Source organism: Magnolia sinica, chromosome 4 (assembly GCF_029962835.1).
Source record: "Magnolia sinica isolate HGM2019 chromosome 4, MsV1, whole genome shotgun sequence".
NCBI classification, from domain to species: Eukaryota; Viridiplantae; Streptophyta; class Magnoliopsida; order Magnoliales; family Magnoliaceae; genus Magnolia; species Magnolia sinica.
In genome coordinates, this window is record NC_080576.1 from 100,853,279 (window position 1) to 100,878,906 (window position 25,628).

General features: G+C 40.4%; 1 protein-coding gene across 1 annotated transcript in view; it reads left to right on the forward strand.

Moving 5' to 3' along the window:
- Positions 1–803: 803 nt before the first annotated feature.
- The window catches only part of LOC131243522 (DEAD-box ATP-dependent RNA helicase 28), a 76,501-nt gene continuing 51,676 nt past the window's right edge, over positions 804–25,628 (forward strand). Inside the window, exons 1-4 of the mRNA XM_058242928.1 lie at positions 804–1,203; positions 5,037–5,213; positions 21,866–21,934; positions 22,029–22,135. Of these exons, the coding sequence (XP_058098911.1) occupies positions 940–1,203; positions 5,037–5,213; positions 21,866–21,934; positions 22,029–22,135 (617 nt within the window). The 5' untranslated portion in view covers positions 804–939. The remainder of the gene's footprint in view (positions 1,204–5,036; positions 5,214–21,865; positions 21,935–22,028; positions 22,136–25,628) is intronic.

The following is a 25,628-nucleotide window of genomic DNA, read 5'->3' on the forward strand; positions in this document are numbered from 1 at the left end:
GACTTTCCATTGTAGCAACTGTGTCTTGGCAACTGCAACAGATTTGACTGTCTTTATCTCTGTTGACAGTGGGGTCTACCAAAGCATGGATCAGATTGCATAAGCCAAAGGTTGGGAGCCCACAGTTATTTTTATTTATTATTTCTAAAACCTTTTTAGACACGAGTCAATCCCTATTTTAACATTTTGGTCTGGGCTCAAACTTAACTATCCTGGCCCATCATAAGCCCAGGTCGGGCTTAGAATTACTTCAAAAAATATAGGCCAGGCTTGGACAGAGCCTGGTCCGGACCTAAACAGGGCGTGACACACGTGTGACTGGTGATTCAAACACCTGGTGTGCTCTGTCATGATGCATGTGTTTTCATCTATCCATTTTTTCAGGTTCATTTTAAAGCATGAGCTTAACAAAATAGCAATGCAAAGATCAAGCGGACCACACCGTTATCATTGAAAACTTCTTTCAACCCATATAAGTTGTTTTTTTTTTTTTTAAAATTCTTTCATTTAGGTTTGTGTGACTTTATAAACAGTTCGATGACAAATAAATATGACTGCAAACCCTTACAAGGTTTTAATGGTGGACATCATTATCCCCAATGTTTCCTACCATAGGTTTGCCTGAGCTATGGATCTACCTCATTTTTAGGATAATGACATAAAATGACCTGAAAAAAATGGATGAACGGGACTGATTAAATACATCAGCTAGCTGGGTGGTGTTGCGGGTGACCCGCCAAACCGTGTCCCGTCTCGAAAATGTGGTCACCGTTGCCTCTAAAATTCCATAAAAAACCCGAGTATACTGTGCTGCGGAGGCCGAGGACTTGTAAGTCTTACTAACGGCTGCTCAAAACCCTTCCTCAAAAACCCCTTCCAAAATCCCTTCTCCCTCTTTAAACCCTTCCGTTTTCCTCTCTTCAGCATCAGAAACTGCCGATGGATGGAGCCTTCGAATTCGATGCAGCCAGCTCTGATGAAGAGATAGAGAGGGAAGGAGAGAGAGAGGAGGCTCAGTCGCCATGGGAGTTCGCCTCCTACTCAGAGTCCGTGGCCGAGGAACATGCCCGCAAGAGCACCACCTCCATCGATTCGAAGATCTCCAGAGTTCGTCAGGAGCGCTCCGTTCCTTTGCCCGACAATGACGACAACGACGATGAGGAAGACGACAGTGACCGCCGTGCATCTCAACCGGTCAAGCGAGTAAGAATCGCCCTTGCTTTTCGGTATCTGTTTTTTTTTTTTTTTAAATTATTATTATTATTTTTTAAATTATTATTATTATTATTATTATTATTTGATAGTAATGGAGAATTTCATATGGAAATGCTGAGGCGGGAGAAGTGCCAAGGTGGTTTGCCAGAGGCATGCTGATGTGATCCATGTCACTCATCAGGCAGGGCCATTTTAAACATGCAATGGCCTAAAATTCTAGAGGGTTCCCTCGTTTGGTGGGGCACAAGCATTGATGAATATAGGTCGTTGGTTGCTTCTTATTTTCTTTTTCTTTTTATATATAGACCTCCATTTTTTCTTACACATGTGGCCCATCTGATAATTGGATTGGACTGGCGTTACTTCTGCATCAGGGCATGTTGATGGTGGAACTCACCCAATAGATGGTGTTGTTTGCACGTATATAAGTGTGCAGTGTGCAGTTTGATAGTTTCATGGCCCTTTTCATGGAAAGAAGAAGGTACTTCTAAAAATATGGAAAGCAAGAAATAACAGAATTTTCAAGCAAGACTCCGGTGCAGACATTGCTTGAGAAAATAAAGGAAGCATCATCACCTGGTTCCTCAACTCCCCAAATTTCAATGGCATCTCTGAATAGGAAGTCTATTAGGAGCAGTCTCCTGTGGTTTCAAGTGTGCTGCCTCGGGGAAGTTTTGGTGCGAGATCAGTGCCGCCTTCTTACAGTGTCTGGATACTAAAGTTGGATGGTGCTTATGTTATTAATCCTAGGCCCTTCGGTAGTGGGGGTGTGCTTAGGGATGAGAAATGTTGTATTCACATAGCTGGCTTAGGTTCAATTCCTTTGGTGTGGGCACGTGTTGAAGGTGCTCTCTTTAAGGGATGCTCTTAAAATGTTCAATAGCAGATTAATTGGAAGGGTGAAAGAGGGGGTCTTAGTGCCATGGGAATTGGGGTTTTGTCTCCAACAAGATATGTTCTACACATTTTGTTAACCACGCAGGCTGAGAGGCTAACCCTGTTGCAATGTGTTAGCCAAGGAGGGTGTGAGCCATTCTTCTCGTCGTATGGGGGACCCATTCCCCTTAGGATTCATTTGGGGGCATGGATTTCATACCCTAGTTTTGAAATCCTGGATTTAAAACCCTAGATTTTCAGCTGTATTTGGTAGCTTAGATTTTCAAAATCATGGAATTCAGAAATTGTTTTTGGCAGCTTGGATTTCAACTTCAAGGATTATTGGAATTGTGTATGTTCATAGGATAATGAATGTGATAAGGTAAATTATTTCAAATATTCTAACATGCATGTTTGCAACATGCAAGACAATCATTGTGTTGAGTCCATTGTAAGATTGCATGGGCCCATAAAGTAATTCAAAACATCAGGCGACTCACAAAAGTGGGCCCACTAATTTAACAATCAAAATAAAATATGATATTTTTTCCTGGTGGTTGTCAAAATTTTTCAATGGTGTGACCCACATTAATGATCACACAGGCCTGATTTTTGTTGCATCCTTTCATCATTGCATGAATGTAAGTGAAAATATTCAACGGCCTAAATGATCGTGAATATCTTAAAGAGAGGAGGAGAGGGTAGTTATGAAAGTTGGAGAGAATTGAAACTCTAGGATTTTGCAACTTCGCTCTTTTTCAGGTTTTAAAAAAGGGTACTTCTCATGGATTTGAAATCCAGGTTGAAGCCCAAGATTTTTAGGGGTGCTGAACATGATCCGCTTTCAAATCTTGGATTTCAATTTCCAACTGCCCAAATCTTGGATTTCAGGTGCCAAATGACCCCTTAGATTAAAGTTTCTGGCTTAATAAAGTTATTGTTATTTACTCCAAAGAAAAATCACATGCATGTGCCACAACATTTGTGATGCTTCACTGTCTCATAAATCTCTCACTTGAATCAACCTAGCAATTCTCAATTTCTGCTCTAAATTCAGTTTGCATGCCTTTTGGTGAATGAGGACTGCATGTTTGCTTGATCGGATGATTTGAAATAATCCATCTGGTGGGTCTCACCATGGATGAATCTAGATATCTAGTTGATGAACTTGACCATCCAACAGGTGGCGTCATATAGGTAGTTGAAGTAATAACCAAAAAGAAAAAAAGAAAAAAAGAAGTCAAGTCTCTAAATTGCTTTGATCTGTAACACCAATTTATCAAGGCTTGAAAATGAAAGTTACCATGAAGGGAGTAGGGTTGGCCTCTTGAGTCTTAACACCTTCCATGCTAAAACATTGAGTTCCCTTGGCAATTGGAGAAGGAATATAAATAACTCTACTGACACCCTTAGCCTCTTCAACCCAAGTATCCAACCGCAGGGGTACTTTTTTCTCCTTTAGAGTCCAACCTATGGAGTGCTTCCTTTAATCTATTTCTACCCAACATCACTACTGACCAACCCTGTTATGAGGCTGTCTAGCTCGACTCCCTTCCCTTGAACTCTTTGCATACAATATACAGAGAAAATTTTTAAATCAATGCGATTCTTGGACAATGACCATTTGCCATGCGGCCCACCGTGTGGATGGTTTGGATCATTTAATCACGCAGTCACGTCAGCTCCACTTGGTGGTACCAGCGTGAAAGACGAACTCGTGAATTTACGAATTGATTGACCTTTAGTTCTCAAGTGAGGTCATAGACTCATAGTATTCAGAGCCCTGAATGCAGATTGCCATTTCAGCCTTTCAAGGGTATCTTTGTAATGGGTATTTGGCTGTAAGTTTGGTCCAGGGTGGTGCATTTATTTATTGAATTGTTTATGAAATGCCAATGATAAAAAAATAAAATAAAATTGATGGAATTTTCTAAAATGGGTCAAGGGCAGTTGTAAACCATACAAGGTTGTAGAGTTGCTACTTGGAATATTTCAATAATCAGCTGTTGCACATGTTAGTATGTGAAGTTGATGTATGCAAATGGGTTCCAAACCTGTTTCTTCGAGTTTTGAAGCATGTCCATTGGCACCCCTCTTGTAAAATCAATATGAAACAGGAATGTCATAAGTTCTTCAAATTTAATAAATTCGAGCATTATCATTTCATTTTCATTTTGAGAGGATAGTGTGCTAGATGTAAACTTGGTTGATGAGTTGTTGCCTAATTGGCCCACATTTTTCGATAACTGAACTAGTAGGAACCTTGAGTTCCTTGCTCTAAACTGCACCAAGTTGTTCTTGTGTGGAAAATCTTGCAAGGTTCTAGTATTGTGTATATTTTTTGTTGCTATTTCTTGGTGCTTTTCACATTTAATGAAGGGAAGTAGGGATAACTTTGTGGAGTCACGCCGTGCAAAACTTAAGGCAATCTCACCCAAAGGTTGTCTAGAAACATCTCATAACCAGACCATGTTTCCAATCACAAGAAACTCACAAGTTAGCGAATTGTCAGTTGGACTCCTACTTAAAGTGAAGAACCCAAGGCTAAAAGCCTATTTGGTCCAAACGAGTAACCTTTCGTGAATTGTCTTATCTTGCAATAAAAGAGAGATACTATAGGAAAGAAAAATAACAGAGTAAACGTCTCATAAGACTCCCTATATATCATTGTATGAGCTATATATACTGTATACACAATCTTATGGTATGTATAGTCTGCAGGCCCCACAGTCCAATTGGGCCATAAATTGTGGCCTGATTTGGCAATGTGTTCCCTGCTGACCCAGTTTGGGTGACAGCAAATGGGTTATGAGTAGAAGTTCCTCTGTGTTTCTTGTATTCTGTAGTATATCTGTTTTTGGTCTCTTGATTCATATTTAAGCATGAAATCGCTGCTAGCGTGTAACTAAGGTCAGGGTCTTATGAATCATGTTATCTGTTGACAGGAAAGTAACAAAGCAGAGGATGCTGATGGGGTAATCGCGCCTGGAGGCACCACTGCATTTTTTGCATCATCAGAAGGAGCGTCTTTTTCAGCAAATTCATTCATTGAACTTAATCTTTCTCGTCCTTTACTCAGAGCTTGTGAAGCCCTGGGATATCATAAACCAACACCAATACAGGTTTCTGATTTTTCATCTTGTTTTTCATACTTGTTTCATTGTTTTACTGTTGGTTTAATTTTATTAACTTTTAATGAATGTAAAATATATGATCACATGGATAATTGAAATTGACTTTCCAAATTGCAGCGATGGTTAAATAAAGTTGATTGTGCTGGTATATATTCTTAGCTTCATTTCTTTGGAGGGCCACCTTGGTGGGCATGGCCTCGATGAATGGTTTGATAGCAAGCCATTGTTTTCCATTTCCCAAATGGAAATAGTAATATTTTATAAAACCATTTGACTTTCCTCTTATATACAAACCATCATTTGGTTATCATTATTAAAATCTATTGAAAAATTGCATTGTAGAAGGTACTTTTTATTGCATGCCTCTCATTTCATGTTCTGTTTTTAACTTTTCCCGTCTGGTGTATATCATGTCTTTTGGGTATTGGGGTAAATGGTAGTTGTTAACGCATGAGGATGTGGGCTATTCCACCGTACGATCCACCTAGCTTTTATCTCTTTTATATTTAGTATTTAGGACGGTTTGGAATATGAACATTACTAGCGAGGGTATTTTGTACTTTTTAGAACATTATTAGAAAGATGCTGGATCAAAGAAATGGTTGACTCCGATGTGCAGCCTAGTAATGTGTTTAAAGTTGCAACTGTATGCTGGTAACATGATCTGGAGTTGTGTTCTTGAGGTATATTATACTAAGCCATAAGCTTAGAGTGATGTATGTATATGGAGTAGTAACATATCCTAGACGAGGAGGAACCCATTAATATTGCCTTGCTGCACCTCCTCAACCACATCAGTTGAATCAGACTAGGAGGAACCTGCAAATTCGAGAGATCTTCCTTCCTCGGGTGGTTGTAGCTTTGAGGACATGGTTAGGGACAAGTGGTGTAGAAAGGAGAGGTGAAAGGGGTTTCTTGTGAAGGGAAAGGGAAAGAAAGGATGGTCAAAGAAGAACCGGAGCTGCAGGACGAGGATGGGTGGACCTTGTCGTCTAGGAAGAAGGCCGGAACTAATCGAAACAAAAGGGTCGATCGTTGCCGGATTATCTGACACTCTTAGCGTTTTCAATCATTGTGGTAGAGTCATGGATTTTGTGATTCCTATGGACATGAAGATGGACCTCTAGGTTTTGCCTTTGTCTGCGTGTAGACAATGGAGGAGCTGGACAGTGCTGTAGCTGCGTTTCTTGGTAAAGCCTTCAAAGGTAGGGAGCTTATTGTGTAGAAAGCTCACTATGGGCTGGAGTCTAGGGTTGACATAAGGGGTTATCAAGGTGAAGCGACTCAGGGCAGAGATGAGGCATAAAATAAAGGGAGGGAAAGTGAAATCATAAGATCATGAGAGCAAAGATTCTAAAGATGAGATGAGGAGAAAATTGGGGGTAAAAAGGGAGAGAAGAAAAAAGAATTAAGGGGTAAAGGTAAGGAGATCCGGGTAGCCAAATCCTTCGTCGAAGGGTGGATGGGAAGGAGTTTGGGAAGATCGGAGAGAGGAAGGATCCACGAATTATGGAGGATAATCAAGAGGGGATCGTCTGGGCTTGGAAGTAAGAGGAGGAAGGGGTTCTGGTGGTGAAGATCAATCCGGAAATTCTCAAGAGAACCCAACCACAGTTGTAGAACTCCCTGATTGTCATTGCCAGAGAGGGAGCTTCGCTGAAGGAGATCGAGACTTGGTTCGAGTCTTGTTGTGAGTTACATGAAGCAAGGTTTTTCGCATCATTTTCGGCAGATGTATCACACCTTTAGGATATGAAAATATATTGGTTATCGCATGGGAAATATCGAGTGTATCACGTAATGTATTGTTGTTTTTGGGAAACATAGGAAAACATCGGGAAATTGGTCGAATTTTTTAATGAAACTTTAGAGATTATTAAAAAAGACATCAATATACACTTAGAAATAAAAGCATCATAAAAAAGTGCACATAATAGGTTTCCTTTGTATGGGATCTTAATTTATGTGTTGCCTGACTAAAGTGATGCAATTATATTCAAAGTGATGCAAGTATATTCAAAGTTAATTCATATAATTTATAAATGTAAGAAGACATGTATGGAAACACAATACATTCAAAAGAAAAAGAAGTAGAAATTTAGAAATATACCTGTGGATGATGTGTGTGGTTGTGGCTCATACCCACAGCTGCGTGGTGGCTCCAAAATAATCTCTATCTCGAAGGGTCCAGGCATACTATTGCGTCTTCACAAACTAACAATACTGTTCTCAAGTCATATTAGAATGATACAATGAGGATACTCTTTGATACAACATCGGTACTTATCGTCTCTAAACTAGACCGGTATGCCCATTCGTGGGTATTGCGTAATCATCACAATATGTGGCTGATGTGGATTTGGAGCTGGATATGGGGTGGGTATATATGAAGCTCCTGAATAGCCATATTCCTGCCCATAGCCATATTGTAAATATTCTTGCCTGTATGCGGAGGTGTTCTCTTGCTTGTAGTTGAAAAACTGGCCGTAATTGCTGAAGTCACACAAATCCACTAGGTCCATAGTCACCATATGATTCATATCAATACCGCTCCTGTGGCATAGAAGTGGAGTTATTCTATTTATGATAATCACCAATGTCGATGGACCCCATACTCCGTGTTAAGAGATCCTCCTCAAACCAATTAGTTGTCGGGTCTGCTTCTTCTTCCTAAGAACACGATGAGTGAATGCCTTATTTTGGATGATGTGGGGTTGCGGTTCCTATGGACGAGAACCATGGTCTTTGTCCTCGGTGCTGTGATCATAATCACTCCCTAGTGAACAGGCTAAGAGGCATCTGAGTCTGACTCCCAACCTGAGTCTGACTTTGACTCAGAGGTTGAGTCTCACTCTCGCCACCACCATCCCCATCATTACCGCGGTCATCACCATTGTCATCATCTAATGCAGGACGGATGGTCTAACTTAGGATGATGTATTGAAGCTAAATAACAGATTAATTAAAGCAATCAAACGCAAAATAAACTACTCCATCACAAAGTTAAAGAATCTAAGTAACAAAACATGTTCTAGTTCAAAGCCGTAAACAATCCCACAATGTAGATCTAACAAAATATGAATCGATTAGGAACTATGTAAGGTAGAACTTCCATCTAGCACAAGGATTCACTTGGTTTTAGGGTTTCGGCTAAACTAGGTTTAAGTTTAGGGTTTTTTGGATTTTGGGAATTAGGAATTAGGGTTTTAGGTTTTGGGAATTGACGGTTTAGGTTTATGGATTGGGGATTTAGGGTTTTAGGAATTAGGATTTTGGGGAACTAGGGTTTTGGGGCTTGGAGTAATGGTTAAGAGGAAGAGAGAAATGAGGGAGATGGAACGAGAGGGCCAAGGAACAAGGGGGCCGTCCGTAGGGATAGCTGTACACATGTGCTTGTACGACTGTACAGACTCGGGCTCGGGTCGGTGTAGGTTTGGGTTGGGGTTGGATGGGTTACGACTTGTTTGGTTGAGGTTTAAATGGATTAGGGTTTGATTAGGGTGTGGTTTTTAGGAAGACGAAAGGAAAATAAAGAAAAGAGACCTAGTTTGGGTTTGACATGGAGGAGTAGGTAAATCTGGTAAGGTTGTAGGTAAATCTGGTAAGGTTGTATCGAGGTTGCTCATTTTGGCGATATTTTGGACATTGTGGGGTGCTAGGAATGGGCGTTGTTTTAGGAATGAGTGTATGGGGGTGGACGGTGTCATTTATAAAGTGGAAAGTTCAGTGACTAGTTGGTTCTCCCTTCTTCTGTTGTCTGGTGGAAGCCTTCCTTTTTGATTGGGCTGGTTGCTTGGTGTTGTATTCTTTGTTTGCTTCGGCGGCTTCTTAATAAATTGCTGTTACCTTTTAAAAAAAAAGAAGACGAGAGAAATAGAGAGAGATTGAGGGAAGTAGAGAGAGAAAAGAAAAAAGGGAGATAATACGTTGAAGAAGAAGAGAATAAGAGAGATAGATAAGTGGAATCACTCCACGGCTTCACACCATCTCCATTCACAGGAGGTTTTCTTGTTGCTAAAAAAGCAAAAGAGAGAAATTTCATTCAATGCATAATTTCCTCTAGGCTTCACACGCCCACCCCTTTATAGAATAATTGGGGTGCTTTTACAAAAACACGCTTATTACTTTAAAAATATCCAAAATACCCCCTAACTCAACTAAAATGTAAAACAACCCACAAAATAAATAAACTAAGAAAATCACTAAACTAATGTCCCATGTTGTCCCCGACCAAGATGACCCAACAATCAACATGGGCCAACGGGCTGAATGATCTAACGTGTGAAATCCAACGGTTCGATGAAAGCGTCCACTCAATCCAACAATTTAGATGTGTTCCATAAGCTCTTATGTGTAACTCACATGCTTCTTCCTAGTGTGGGGTCTTCAAAGATGCATAAACATGCATTGGGGTCTTCTAGGTGTCTATGTACTTGATCCGGGCCCCATATAATGATCATCTAACCATAGAGATGTTGGAACTGGGGCCAAAGCTCTCCTCCTCCTTTGGTATACTTTGAATGGTGCTCGGATGTCCTTGCCACCTTTGTCGCTCTTAGCATTGGATAGGGTGTGGCCATCACTTGTCCTATGTGACAACGACTGTTGCGGGTTGCTTTCCTCATTCTTCATTAATGGGTTGAAGGCTTCAGGGGGAGATTTAGCCTTCTCTACATGAGCGTCAACATTAATGCCCTGTGAAACTACCTCCTTTGCTACATGCAACTCTGGTTGGCCATTCGCTCGATCTAGGCCATCTTACTTAATCCACTCTTAAAGTGGGTCCTCTGTATCATCATTAACATATGCATGTTGACCGATTGTTATCAAGTTCAACAGGTCCTATGCTTTTTCTTCTTCCTTCTTCATGTAGCAGCTTCTCTTGTATCTTCATGTTGTAATGGCAGTAGACTAACTTTTGAAGCCTCTCATAACTTTATCTGTTTCGCTTATTGTTGTGAATTAGAGAGAAGGTGCTCCAATTTCTTTTACATGGTCATAAGGACACCGTCTGTGCGAGCATACAGATAACTAGTCGTTGTAATGTCTTGTAGTTGCTCCCATACATGGCCACCATTCGCTTGCGAAATTGATCATTTACTCTTAGTTCCACATGTAGTATTAAAACATCAAAACCAACTTTTAATTTTAGCAGATAACTAATGCAACGACTCACATGGCATCATCGTCTTCCTCAACAATCTCGTGGCCTCATACCCAAATTTACCCTTTGCATCAGGGAAGGCAACAATCTGTTTATGATGTTTAATATTAATTGTGAGTATAAAGCGTTGGAGGAATTTAGACGAGCTAAGTGCATAACATGTTTACCTCATTGTTGAAATTGGCTTTCCCCAGAGAGTTTGGGAATAGCTTCTTATATACTTCATGCAGTGCCTTCTTCAAGCTATTATCCTCGGTGTGTCTATGGCTATAATGATACTTGGGATTTAGGAAGTATGCTGAAACCCAACATGGAGCACATATTTACATATTAATATAAGAAAAGAACCATACATACTATGCAAAGAACTGGTAAAGTATTGAAACACATGGAAAATTAAATATAACTCATGTAACTACTCATCAGCCTTATGAAGTGGGTTCGCAAGAGCCCTTTCCTAGAGGTTGTCAATTATTTCATGCACCCATTTATATGAGTTAGGGGCTTTAGCCTTGATGGTATCTTTCATTAACCAATGGACTCATACAAGGAACCCATTGATGGATATGTCTTGTCATCCATCTAACACTCGGTCCTAGAAGGAGCTGCTTAAAACGAGCTCCTTGATCATCCATGCTACTCTCTTGCTACTGATTCCAATTGGAATGCTCCCCAGAGCTAAAGAGCTCACTCAATCCCTACTATGTTTTAAGTGGCTGTTTATGGCGACGAAATTTGTGGTGAGCCATGTTGCCCTAGGCCACACTATATCCCCACCACACCTCTCCTGCTTCTCGGCTAGTAGTCAGGTGTGGTTGTAGATGAAATTGGTGATCACCCGATCATCATTAATCACATTCTTCATTAAAGGCCTATCCACGATCGCCCTGAGCATGAGATCTATGCAATGGGCTAGGCACGGGGTCCAACACAAATTGTACTTCGTTAAGTCCTTCCCTGCCTTTACAAATGCGCTCCTATTGTCTGTGATGAACTGCACGATGTTCTTCTTTTCAGCTTCTTTCATGACATCATGCATTAACCCATAGATGTAATTCGATTTATAATCTCATTATTAACGTCTATGGAATTTAAGAATATGATCCTCCCCTTACATCAGACTATGAAATTCAATAGGTCAGTGACGCCATATGTCTTCCATGACGGCCTTAACTCGTTAAAATATCGCTCCATGTCAGCAACGTCATCATCTAAATATTTTTGCATAATCTCACGTGGTGTAGGTGGTATTTGTCAAAGGAAATATCAATCTATACAGCAGATTTACAGCTTTGCAGATTTACAGATTTACAGCTTTACAGATTTACAGATTTACAGATTTACAGCTTTGCAGATTTACAGATTTACAGCAGATTTACAGCTAATATCTACAGCAGATTTACAGCTAATAGCAGATTTACAGCTAATATCTACAGCTTTGACTGATATGACAGTTATACAGATTTATTCCTTCCTTAATTAGGATATATTAGCTGTACAGTATATTTAGATAGATGTATATATGGTAGGGGCTGAAGATCAGCTTGTATTTTCTTCCCTAAATAGCCTGTAATCTACCTATATAATGGGCAATTGTCAATGAAGAAAGGTAGACTTTTTCAAAAGGACTCTAAACTGTCATGGTATCAGAGCTATAGCTCTAAATTTCCATTTGTCTCGTGCTCTCAAGTTTCTTAGTCTCGGTTATTCTTGTTCTAGTTCTGTTGACCTCATGTCTTTCGATAAGTCTGATGTTTCTTTGATTCGTTTCAATGGCAAGAACTACTCTGCTTGGGCGTTTCATTTCAGGATTTTCGTCAAAGGTAAGGAGCTGTGGGGACATGTTGATGGCAGTAACCTAGCTCCTGACAAAGACAAAGACAAAGACCGACACGCCAAGTGGGAAGTCAAGGACGCACAAGTTATGGCATGGATTTTGGGATCCGTTGAACCCAACATCATCTTGAACCTTCGATCTTCTCAGACTGCAGCTCAGATGTGGACATACCTGAAGAAGGTCTACAGTCAACAAAACACTGCTCGTCGTTTCCAGCTTGAACATGAATTGGCCACTCTCCAACAGGATAGTCTTTCTATCTCTGATTTTTACTCTAGATTCACTAATCTTTGGGCTGAATACACTGATATAGTTTATGCTGACTTACCATCCGAAGGTCTTAGTTCTGTTCAATCTGTCCATGAAACTACTCAGAGGGATCAATTTCTAATGAAACTAAGGTTTGAATTTGAAGGCACCAGATCCAATCTTATGAACCGAGAATCTGTCCCCTCCTTGGATACATGCCTAAATGATCTTCTTCGCGAGGAACAGCGCCTTCTCACTCAAACGACCATGGAACAATGACGATCTACATCTGTTCCTGTAGCCTATGCAGCACAAGGCAGGCCACGAAGTAGGGATATGAGCACTGTTCAGTGCTTCTGTTGCAAGAGATTTGGTCATTATGCTGCAAACTGTCCCCGAAAATTCTGCAACTATTGCAAAAAGGATGGCCATATCATCAAGGAATGCCCAACTCGACCCCCCAAGAAATCGGAGACAGCATATACTGTCTCAGTTGGCTCTTCTAGTGCGGGTAGTTTGGTGAATACAACACAAAGTGCTCCTGCTCCTGCTCCCGTTTCAGTCCAACCCGTGACCCCTGACATGATTCAACAAATGATCATTTCTGCATTTTCAGTTTTAGGACTCTCAGGTAAACCCTTCACTACATCATCTCCTTGGTACTTTGATTCCGGGGCTTCCCATCATATGACAAACAATGCTGCTTCTCTTACCAATGTAAACAAATATTTTGGAAATCTCAAAATTCATACTGTTGATGGCAATCATTTACCTATCACGGCCACTGGTGATGTTTCCTCCTCTCTCACTGATGTCTTCATATCTCCCGGTCTTACCACCAATCTTGTGTCTGTCGGTCAGTTAGTTGATAATGATTGTAAAGTAGAGTTTTCTAAATCTGGTTGTGTTGTGCAGGATCAACAGTCAGGGCGGATGATCGCGAGGGGGCCTAAAGTGGGACGTCCTTTTCCTCTTCAATTTCCTTTGTCTTCTTTTTCTTTGCCTTTTGTCGCTTGTAATTCTGCTCATGTTGATTACCGAGCGTGGCATAAACGTCTTGGACATCCAAACTCTAATGTACTTCATGCTTTATTGAAATCTGGTTTTCTTGGGAATAATGAAACACCATCTCTTAGTGTTGTTCAGTTTGATTGCAGTTCTTGCAGACTTGGCAAAAGTAAAACTCTACCCTTTCCTTTTCACACACCGCATGTTGTCAAACCTTTCGATCTGATACATAGTGATGTGTGGGGTATGGCACCAGTCACTTCGCATGCTAATTACAAATACTTTGTCACTTTTATTGACGACTATAGTCGTTTCACATGGATTTATTTCCTTCATTCCAAAGACGAAGTATTTTCTGTTTTTAAGATTTTTCATGCATATATTCAGACACAATTTTCGGCCCATGTCAAAATCCTTCGTTCTGACAATGGGGGTGAGTATATGTCTCATTTGTTTCAGGACTTCCTACAGAATCATGGCATCATCTCTCAACGGTCTTGCCCTTCGACACCTCAACAAAATGGAGTGGCTGAAAGGAAGAACCGTCACCTTCTTGATGTGGTTCGCACTCTTCTGTTAGAATCTTCCACGCCCTCTCGATTTTGGTGTGAAGCTCTTTCCACTGTTGTCCATCTCATTAACAGATTGCCTTCTCCCACATTGAACCATGACTCACCTTTCACCAAGTTATTTGGTCACCCTCCAACTTATTCTAACCTTCGTACCTTTGGTTGTGTCTGTTATGTTCATCTTCCTGCACATGAACGCACAAAACTTACGGCTCAATCAATTAAATGTGCTTTTCTAGGATATTCAGTACAGCAGAAAGGTTTTCTTTGCTATGATCCAAATCTGTGTCGCATTCGAGTTTCTAGAAATGTGATTTTTTTCGAAAATCAATATTTCTTTTCTACCCATCAGGATCATGTTTCTCCTTCATTTTCTGTTTTGCCTATGTTTCCTAACTCTCTTGCAGATCCAGTCCCTTCTAAACCTCTCCTAGTGTATCGACGACGCTCCACCGCCACTTCCCACCAACCTTCAGCACCTCCTGAGCCCCCTCAAGCTTCTTCCCCGATTGCTGCTTTTAGCACCTGCACCTCCCTCTCTCCGACTCAGTACTCGGGTTCGTAGACCCCCAGATAGGTTTGGTTTCTCTTCTCCTTCATCCTTCACAGCCACTTTGTCGTCTATTTCTCTTCCTTCATCTTATAAACAGGCAATGGAGTATGAGTGTTGGCGAAAAGCAATTGAAACCGAACTTCTCGCACTTGAAGAAAACCAAACATGGGATGTTGTTCCATGTCCCTCCTCCGTGAAACCCCTTGGCAGTAAGTTCGTGTTTTCTATCAAGCTTAATTCCGATGGGTCCATAGATCGTTACAAAGCTCGGTTAGTGGCACTTGGCAACAAACAAGAATATGGTCTCGACTATGATGAGACCTTTGCACCGGTCGCCAAAATGACCATTGTCCGAACTATACTCGCTCTTGCTGCATCCCAATTCTGGCCCTTACATCAAATGGATGTTAAGAACTCATTTCTCCACGGTGATCTCAAGGAAGACGTTTACTTGAAACTTCCCTCTGGTATGCCCACTTCCTCACCTACTGATGTTTGCAAACTGAAACGTTCTTTGTATGGTTTGAAGCAGGCACCAAGAGTATGGTTTGAGAAGTTTCGATCCACTTTGCTTAGTTTTTCTTTCACTCAAAGTCAGTATGACTCCTCTCTTTTTCTACAAAGGACATCCACACCTCCTTGTTTATGTGGACGATATCGTCATCACTGGCTCTGACTTGGAGGCAATCTCTGCGGTTCAGACTTTGTTGAATTCTACATTTCACATGAAAGATCTTGGCCAGCTCACCTATTTCTTGGGTTTAGTGGTGCATCATCAGCCGCACGGTCTCCTCTTGCATCAGCACAAGTATAGTCAAGATCTGGTTCAGCTAGCCGGTCTCACCAACGCTACTTCGGTTGACACCCCCATGGAACTTAATGTGAAATATCGACGTGACGAAGGGGAGCTTCTTGAGGATCCTACTACCTATCGGAAGTTGGTTGGTAGTCTTATCTATCTAACCATTACCCGACCAGACATCTCTTATGCTGTTCATACCGTCAGCAAATTCATGCAAGCACCGAGGCATCTCCATCTATCTGCAGTCCGCTGCATCATTCGCTACATTCTTGGGACATCTACTCGTGGCTTATTCTTCCCTTCCGGTTCTTCACTTCAGCTACAAGCCTATAGTGACGCTGACTGGGCTGGCTGCCCAGACACCAGGAAATCTACTACCGGCTGGTGTATGTTTCTTGGTGATGCCCTTATCTCTTGGAAATGCAAGAAGCAGGACCACGTCTCCAAATCATCTACTGAGGCCGAGTACCGAGCCATGTCTGCAACATGCTCCGAAATCATTTGGCTGCGTGGTCTCCTCACAGAGCTCAGTTTCATTCCCGTACATCCTACTCCACTCCATGCTGACAACACTAGTGCCATCCAAATTGCCGCAAACCCAGTCTATCACGAACGCACCAAGCACATCGAGGTTGACTGTCACTCAATCAGGGAAGCCTATGATCATCAAGTCATCACTCTTCCACATATCTCCACAACTTTGCAGATCGCCGATATCTTCACAAAATCCATGCCTCGTCAGCGCCATCATTTTCTCGTTAGCAAATTGATGCTTGTCGATTTACCAGCATTAATTTGAGGGGGGATGTCAAAGGAAATATCAATCTATACAGCAGATTTACAGCTTTACAGATTTACAGATTTACAGATTTACAGCTTTACAGCTAATATCTACAGCTTTGACTGATATGACAGTTATACAGATTTATTCCTTCCTTAATTAGGATATATTAGCTGTACAGTATATTTAGATAGATGTATATATGGTAGGGGCTGAAGATCAGCTTGTATTTTCTTCCCTAAATAGCTTGTAATCTACCTATATAATGGGCAATTGTCAATGAAGAAAGACAGACTTTTTCAAAAGGACTCTAAACTGTCAGTATTACACTCCCCTACATTGCACTTCTACAGTTATGTTTTTGAAGTGCAGGCTCATCGATGCATTCGTTGGGATGCGATCATAAAAAAGAGATGAACTTACTCACCCTTTTCTTCACATACCATCCACTAAATATTTCCTTCATTCTTTTCTGCTTTCGTCCCTCCTCTTTATATATCGCTGGATCTGGAGGTACATTTGGCACCCTCATGCTACTACTGCACTGCAGCCCCACAACCCTCCTCTCCTACTACCCCTTGCTCCAATCTCTTGACTACTATTGATGCAGGGCAATTAACCACTTGCTCTAAAAGCTCGAATCGATAGAGCATAACGAATCAATCCCTTTATCTCATAGCCCAGGTGATGCGGACATCAGGCCATTCAAAGTATATCAACGCAGGAGGTGTGCATTACCCATGTCAATGTGGTTAAAAGACGGATACGAGTCGGGTCTCTAGAGGTTGAAGACCTTACACATGTGTTCGTGACATGTGTAAGTTGTTTAAAGTAGACATTTGGATCGTTGGATTGCGAGGATGGTGTGATGGGACCGTTGGATCGTCACAGCCCACCTTCATTACGCTACCTTCACGGCGCTATCATCAGGGCCCATCGGGCATCTTAAATTTGAATTTAGTTTATGAACATTTGGTTTATTTAAGTTTTGAGACAGTTTATGCACAATTTTTTTCAAAAAAAACTTTTTTTTAGTAGGGGTATTTTGGTAATTTCATGTAATTACGAATTTATAAAGGTTGCCCTAAGCCTAAAGCATGTTATGTTATGTTTATGAAAGAAAAAGAGAGCTTTTTTGCTTTTGACAATTTCGTCTTCGACTTCCAATGATTGGAAGAGAGCGTGAGGGCTGGGGATGTGATTTCTCGTCCCCTACTTCTTTCTCATTCTTTCTTTTTTCAAGGTACTCCTTTTCTTTAACCCTATTCTCTTCCTTTTCTCCTAAAATCTTTAGATCTAGAAGCTGATCTTATTTCTTTTTATCTAAATCCTTAGATTTCAAAAGATTTTCATCCCCACATAAAATCCACCACCCAAATCTAAATTTGAAGAACCACCAATTCTTTTCTGAATTTTCCAGATTTTCCAATCCAGGAAATTCCTATTTTTCTGGATTAGAAAATCCACTTGGATCGTTAGACGGACCTATTTCAAGACAAAAGTTCTATCTTTCTTTGGATCCAACTAAATTCAGATTTTAAGATTCAATACTTCGTGTTTGTGATGGATGACCATAATCAATGCTATATTAACCTTATTTCTTTCTTGTGTTTATAATGTATAAGGTAGGCTGATATTTTATTCATTTTTTAAAGATTGCATGAATCTGTCCCTTTCAAATACCATGCTCATTTAAGGTTGGATTAGGCTGTCCTACATCACCAAGCCCCACATCCCATGGGTTAGGACCTCGACTGAACCCCCCTCGTGGGCCCCGCTTCACATGGGTTCTGCTTCACATGAGCCACCCGCTTCACATGAGCCACTCGCCTCACACGGGTCGCCCACCTCAAGTGTGCCCCTACATCCCACAGGCCACCTCACTCGAGCCCAGTGTGAAAATGCCCTTGCATTAACTACCCCTCACTTTACTTCCTCCATTAGCCTCTCATGCAGATCCCTCAAAAGTAGGCATATTCAGTTCTCACTGCCTCTCTTGATCTTTATCTCACACATTTTGTAATGACTCCTCAACAACGCATTTATACTCAGGATCATCCTCCTCGTCCCCTCCACTACATCCTCAAGGCTTGCGCTAACCACTCTGACCACTTTAACTCCTCACTAATCTTCCTCTCACGCACAACAAGTTCGTTTCTATTCTTTAGTCGTGCTCTCTCACCTCCCTTGGAGCTTTTAGGCAATTGACAACATTTCGATGCCCTCTCGCTAAGTGTTCCTTCAATCGGATCACACTTCTACTCTTCTATAGATGGCCACAATAATTGCATTGGGACTTGAATCGATTATCGGGAAGAGGGGTTTCGTGCCGCCATCCAATATCAAGTTGTCTCCCTTTTTCTTCTGACATTTTTTATGTACAAAACAACATTAAGCAAAAGATCATGTTAACATATTCAATGTACTACATCTATAAATATTAAGTGTAATTAACTGCAAATTTTTTGAAGGATAATTAACCCCCAATCACGTTGGATTTTTTTATTTTTTTGTGGAAAAAAATCATTTTTATTATTTTTTAATTAATAAATTAATTACTTTTCCAATAAATCCCCAAACCACCATAAATTTGTAGATCAACCTCCAACATGTTCAGTTTCAACTTTTCATAGTTTAATTCGAATTTAATTGGGTGGAAATTTGGCCAAAATTTCCCAAATCCCCAAATTAGAGCGTATTTGATGATGTTTTCATCAAACACTCCTAAAGACTAAAATGGGGGCCAAGTCACCGCTGATTGAAATAGATTTTCTAATTTTTTTAATAACTATTTTTTTTCCGAAAAATCCCCAAACCACCAATAATTTGTAGGTCAAGTAACCAACATGTTTGATTTCATATTTGTCTACTTAGATTGCAACTGATTTGGGTAAATTTTGAAAATTTCCCAATTTCCCCCAATTCAATGTATTTTCCTCAAATCCCTAAATTAGAGTGTATTTGATGATGTTTTCATCAAATACTCATAAACACTCTCAAATGGGGGTCAATTCATCATTGACCGAAGTGAATTTGTTGAAAAAAAAATATTTTAATTATAAAATTATTCTTTCCCAAAAATCCTCCAAACCACCAATAATCTGTAGATCAAGTGACAAACATGTTTGATTTCATGTTGGATACTCAGATTGCAACCGATTTGGGAAACAAATTGGAGAAAATTTGAATTTCCCCAATTTCCCCCAAACCGATTATCCTAGGAAGAGGTGGGAAGATTGGTAGAGGTGTTTGGGTGTGGTGTGAATCATTTCCTTCATAGTATCTTGGTCTTCCTTTTTTGCATCGACAAATCAACGAAACATCTCTGTGACAAGGTGATTGAAAGAGTCGAGTGGAAACTATCAAGATGGAAGAGCCGACATCTGTGCTTGGGTAGGAGATTGACGTTATAAAACGCATCATTATGTAACTTGCCGATTGACATTTCAATTGTCCCAAGTTCGTTTGTATAGGTTGGATAGTTTAAGACGGGACTTTTTGTGGCAAGGTTTCAATGAAACTCACAAGTTCCACCTATTGAAATCGGAAGAAAGAAGCCACTTTTGTGTTTGTGTTGGGGGGTGATTAGGTGAGAATCCGCTTTAGTTGGAATTCCCAAAGCTTGCTCGTATTTCCCCCCAAAAAATATATTCTTGTGGCTTGATGCTTCTCTATTTGTGGTGAAGTCATGGTTTGGTCCCCACTTTGTCGTAGGAATTTATTGGATGAGGAAGCGACCAATTTTATAAAGCTTCTGGATCGTCTTCATTGTTGTTCCCCATCTTCGAGGAAAAGGGACATGATGGAGTAGAATAGAGAAAGGTCGGGTCATTTCTCAGTTTGATCATTCTATAAGCTGTTGAGGGGAGTTACGATGGCAGAGAATCGTGGTTTCACATCCTTTACTTGGAATTACCCCCCAGGTTGCGGTATTTGTATGGCTTGTAGGGAGAAAAATGGTGCTTATAGTTGACAACTTGCAAAGAAGGTCAAAGGACCTGAATATGTTATTAATCTAAGAGAGAGAAATAAAAGTAGTTGTAAATGATGAAACACAATCTATTTCATGCTTATGCAGTTCTTGCACTCCATGGTGGATTCTGGATCGCTCCTTCAACTAATTTTCTAACTTGGTCTTTGACCGTGTTTGGTACTTGGGTTGTTTAACTACTTGAATTTGGGCGCATCAAAGTAAACTTTGCAAAATAGGATCGAGTTCAGAAACTTGCTTGGTGTTTCCATCTGTGTGGATGTCAGAGGTTATTTTGCAATTACATTATTTGAATGTATCCAATTGAAATTTGTAAAATAGAGTTGTGTTCAGGATTTGCTTTCATTTTCCATCTATACGTGGTGGGAAATATAAATGTTTTTTTTTTCCCCCTCGTGATTGCCATTCCACAATTATGCGTTACTTTCTTTATTCTCATGTAAGAAGTATTTCTTTTTTGACTTGTTTTGCTTTTGAACCATGGGATCCAGGTTGATGCATAATACTCTTCCAATAACAAAGCTATTTATAAACACTGAGCTTGCTTAAACCCACACTTCTCTCTCCACACATACCTCTTCACTTGGCATGTTTGTGGGACGTTTAAGCTATGCATCTGCAAGACCCACTCTGTAGGTGACATGGATCCAGAGTTATAGTGGTTCACTCATTAGCAGTGTTTGAAATATTAGTATCACGTTATGTATCGTACCCTTGGGATATGGATATGTATTGGTTTTCGCATGGGATATGTCGGTTATATCACATAATATGTGTCATTGTTGTGGGAAACATGGGGAAACATTGGGAAATTGGTAGAATTTTTCAATGAAACTTCAGTGATTGGTAAAAAAGACATCAATAAACACTTAAAAATCAAAACATTACAAAAAAAAACAAGTGTACATAATAGGTTTTCTTTGTATGGGGTCCTAATCTATGCGCCGTCTAACTGAATTGATGCAAGTATATTCAAACTCTATTCATATAATTTATAAATGTAAAAAGACTTGTGGAAATACAAGCAATACATTCAAAAGCGAAAGAAGAATCATTAGATTAGGTTGCATACATGTTTGGACACAGATTGCAACCGATTTACAAGAAATAAGGAAATTTTGATTTTTTTTTTTTTTTTTGATTTTCCACAACTCGGCCCATCTCCTCCAAATCTTGAAATCGAAGCTTCCAATCCATGATTTTTCATGCAAAACATGAAAAATAATAGATTTGTAACAATTTGACATTTATTTAATATGATTTATAGAAAAAAAGGATTGAAAATCGAAAGTGCTCACCGGATCGAACAAGTGGGATATATCCCAGTACTTGTGCGTTTCATATCGCACAGGTGGGATACAAGATATATTGTGGGATATATCGGCCGATATCGTTGATATTTAAAACATTGCTCATTAGACAGACCACAAGCATATGTCGAATGAGGTCTGTCGGTAATTTCTTTTAAACCTTCATTTTTTTAGATGTGTGGCCCACTTTCGGGCCTGATCATGTGCACAGTGGGGCCCACCTGATGCAGGTCTTAGAGGTTCCACGTACATGCCAGGTTTGCACAGTGGTGATGTGTGGAGGGGTGCATTTAAACATGTATACTCTTTATAGGGAGTTAGCCTTCTGGATATTTTCTTACCTTCTAATCATGGATTATATCTTTGTTTCCTGCAGGCAGCATGCATTCCCTTAGCATTAACTGGACGTGATATCTGTGGCAGTGCGATAACTGGTTCTGGAAAGGTACATGCACAGCACCATACTTTTATTGAGTGGTGTTGCTTGTTTGGGTGGAAATATTACTTAGTCTTAAATTTTGGGGTTTTCCATCATACAGACAGCTGCCTTCACATTACCTGTGCTGGAGAGGTTACTGTTCCGTCCAAAGCGTATACATGCAATCAGGGTGCTAGTTCTTACACCAACCAGGGAATTGGCTGTACAGTAAGTTTTGTTTTTATTTTTTCTACCCTCCTTATGCTTTACTTTCTTATCTACATGCACTATACCTTTGTTGTGCTACCGCATTGTATTTGAGATGCTTCTAGTATCAGTGAACACGGCATTTAGAATCTGAAAACTTACTTTTCTGTTAGTTTCTTTTGATTGTCCATCAACTACATTGTCCATACAGTATGCTACAACTAATTATTGTTCAAACTGCTGCCAATTCTTGTTTTCAGCTTTATGTTTTGTATTTTCTAGCATAATATCTTAGAAACATTTTTTAAAATCTGGAATCAAGTTCAAAATTTGGTGGCTGTTTTGATTAAGGGCGAATGCTGATTTCTATGGATTTCGTATCCAAAAGGTTTTGAATCCTAATAAGGGGTCAATGCTGACTTCTTTGGATTTCTTAACCAAAAGGTTTTGAATTCTAAAGAGTCAGGCATTTTGGTTTCAGCCAAAATATCCCCTAATGAAGCGGAAACATGCAAAAGATGCTCTTATCCAATTCATTTTGATTTCTCTCATGCACGAAATGATACCTATTTCATTTGGCCCGTCCGGTATGCAAGCAGGCACACAAGGATGTATACCGTACTTGCAACCGTTCACCAAAAGGTTTTTTCTTGGGGAGCTAAACGGGGTTTGAGGCCAGGGGATCTGCTATCGCCAATTTTTTGGTGGTTGTGGCTGAATCCTTGACTGAGTGGATAAAGATGGAATGGAAGTAGAGGGTTTTAAGCGAGTCAGTGGACCTCAATATATCTCACCTGTAGATCGCAGACTATACTTTGATCCTTTGTGGTGCAAGTTCTCAGCAGGCAGCTAATCCGAAGTGCATATTGAGATGCTTCAAGGCTATCTCGACTCTAAAGATTAACTTTTCAAAAAGTGATTTCTCAAGTGTCAATATGGAACACAAGCAGAGTTGGCGAATGTGCTGGGGTGTAATTGTGTGAACCTGTCAGAAGGCCTTGGGGGCTTGTCATTGAAAGGTGTTGTAAATCATGTAGAAAAGGGAGAAAAAGAGGAGAGATGTGAGAAATAAAGAGGACAACAATAGCCTCTCACACCCCCCCAACCCCAATCTCTATATTATATTAAGTTAGGGCTCCACTAAAAGATGTAAAATGGCAAGCATACCCCTCTCACTTAAAGTTATTAAAACACAGTCGCCAAGTTATTAAAATACAGTAGCCCATGGGCCTAAAAATTAAACCCAAACACATGTTTAGGCCCAGAAACAAAGCCCAAGCATACAAGAACCAAGAATGGTTCACACGGCCATGCAGGTGACACGTGCAAACCCCAAAAAGGCCAGCTACACTCTCCCTCAAGCTAGAGCACATATATCATGGATGCCCAATTTGACAAAGACTCAATCTAGATGCGCATCACTGAAAGACTTTGTAAACATGTTCACCACTTGATCTTATGACTTGACGAATGGCATCTATATATTTTTACCAGCAACCTTCTCTCTGATGAAGTGACCGTCTACTTCAACGTGCTTAGTTCATTCATGGTAGATTGAATTGTTTGCAATGTGAGTTGCAGCTTGATTATTATAGTATAATTTTATTTGGTTATCAACCATGAAACTGAGCCTGCACATTAATCTCTCGGCTAAACGAGTTCAAATTTTGTATGGGCTATTGCTCTGTATTTTGCCTCTGTGGTTGACCGTGCCACTACTCTTTTCTTTTCGCTTTTCCATGTAACTAAATTGCCTCTAACAAAGGTACTATAACCTGTGGTAGGCCACCTCTTAGAAGGGGAGGCAACCCAATATGCACTTGAATACTCTTTCTACTTGGAGACAATCCATTCTGTTTGTAAAGAATACCGCAGCCACATGCTCCCTTTTAATATTTGAGGATGCAAAGTACATGCTCCATATGGGAAGTGCGGGGAGTCTGCGTGAATTGATTAATTACACTGACTGCATAAGTACAAGACCCTTCTCCATGGATGAAGTTATGTCTGGCATGATAAGGAGAGCAATAGTACCTTCTTCGAATAGTAATGATCGTGATTCCTTTGAGAAGTATGGAGCATGTTCAAAGAACGCAACATCAACTGATACATAACATCCACAAGTAACGAGATTATAACATTTGTAACCCCGCTGAGTACAAGAATAACAGAAGAAAACCCACTTCACAACTTTTGGTTCAAATTTGTCAAAACATGGTCAAACTGATACACAACACACACAATCGAATACCTTAGGAGGAATTGAAAATTTTGATGTTGAGGATATATAGCGGAAAAAGGAGAGTTTCCACTTAAGACTGATGAAGGCATCTGATTTATCAAACAACATGCAGTTAAAACTGCATCACTCCAATGTTTTTTTTTTTTTTTTCAAAACCTTCATATCTAAAAACAATGCCTTAGTTACCTCAAGCAAATGATGATTTTTACGCTCTACTACATTCTGTTGTGGTGTGTGAGCACACGAAATTTGGTGAATGATGCCATAGGATATGAGAAAGGAGTTAAAGTTAGGGGTGTCAACGGGTCGAGTTCAGGCCAGGTTGGGCCAACCTCTGTCCAAGCCAGGTCTGCAATATTCTACATAGGCTTGAACTCGGCCTGGGCCTGGGCCTGTAATTGGCCAAAAAAATCCAGCCCGAGCCTAGCTTGACATGTTTACGCTAGGACCGAGCCCAAGCCCTTTCCATTGTGGGGAGAGAGAGAGAGAGAGAGAGAGAGAGAGAGAGAGAGAGATGGGTTTTTGAGGAGAAGATTTAAAGATAAAGAGATAGGTTTTTGAGGAGAAGATTTGAAGAGAGAGAGAGAGAGAGAGAGAGAGAGAGAGAGAGAGAGAGAGAGAGATGGGTTTCTGAGGAAAGGATTTGAAGAGAGAGAGATGGGTTTTTGAGGAGAAGATTTAAAGATAAAGAGATAGGTTTTTGAGGAGAAGATTTGAAGAGAGAGAGAGAGAGAGAGAGAGAGAGAGAGAGAGAGAGAGAGAGAGAGAGAGAGATGGGTTTCTGAGGAAAGGATTTGAAGAGAGAGAGATGGGTTTTTGAGGAGAAGATTTAAAGATAAAGAGATAGGTTTTTGAGGAGAAGATTTGAAGAGAGAGAGAGAGAGAGAGAGAGAGAGAGAGAGAGAGAGAGAGAGAGAGAGATGGGTTTCTGAGGAAAGGATTTGAAGAGAGAGAGATGGGTTTTTGAGGAGAAGATTTAAAGATAAAGAGATAGGTTTTTGAGGAGAAGATTTAGAGAGAGAGAGAGAGAGAGAGAGAGAGAGAGAGAGAGAGAGAGAGAGAGAGAGAGAGAGAGCTAGTTGCTAATGGGGGAGTATTCATATTTCATAAGCTTCTAACCCTAATGGGTGGGCCGGGCTAACGGGCTATTGTATTTGGCTCAAGCCCTGACCATTTAAAAAATGGGCTTCAGATTTAGGCCCGAGCCCAACCTCGACCCATTGACAACCCTACTTAAAGTCATGTGATACATATTCCCTAGCATTGTGTGAC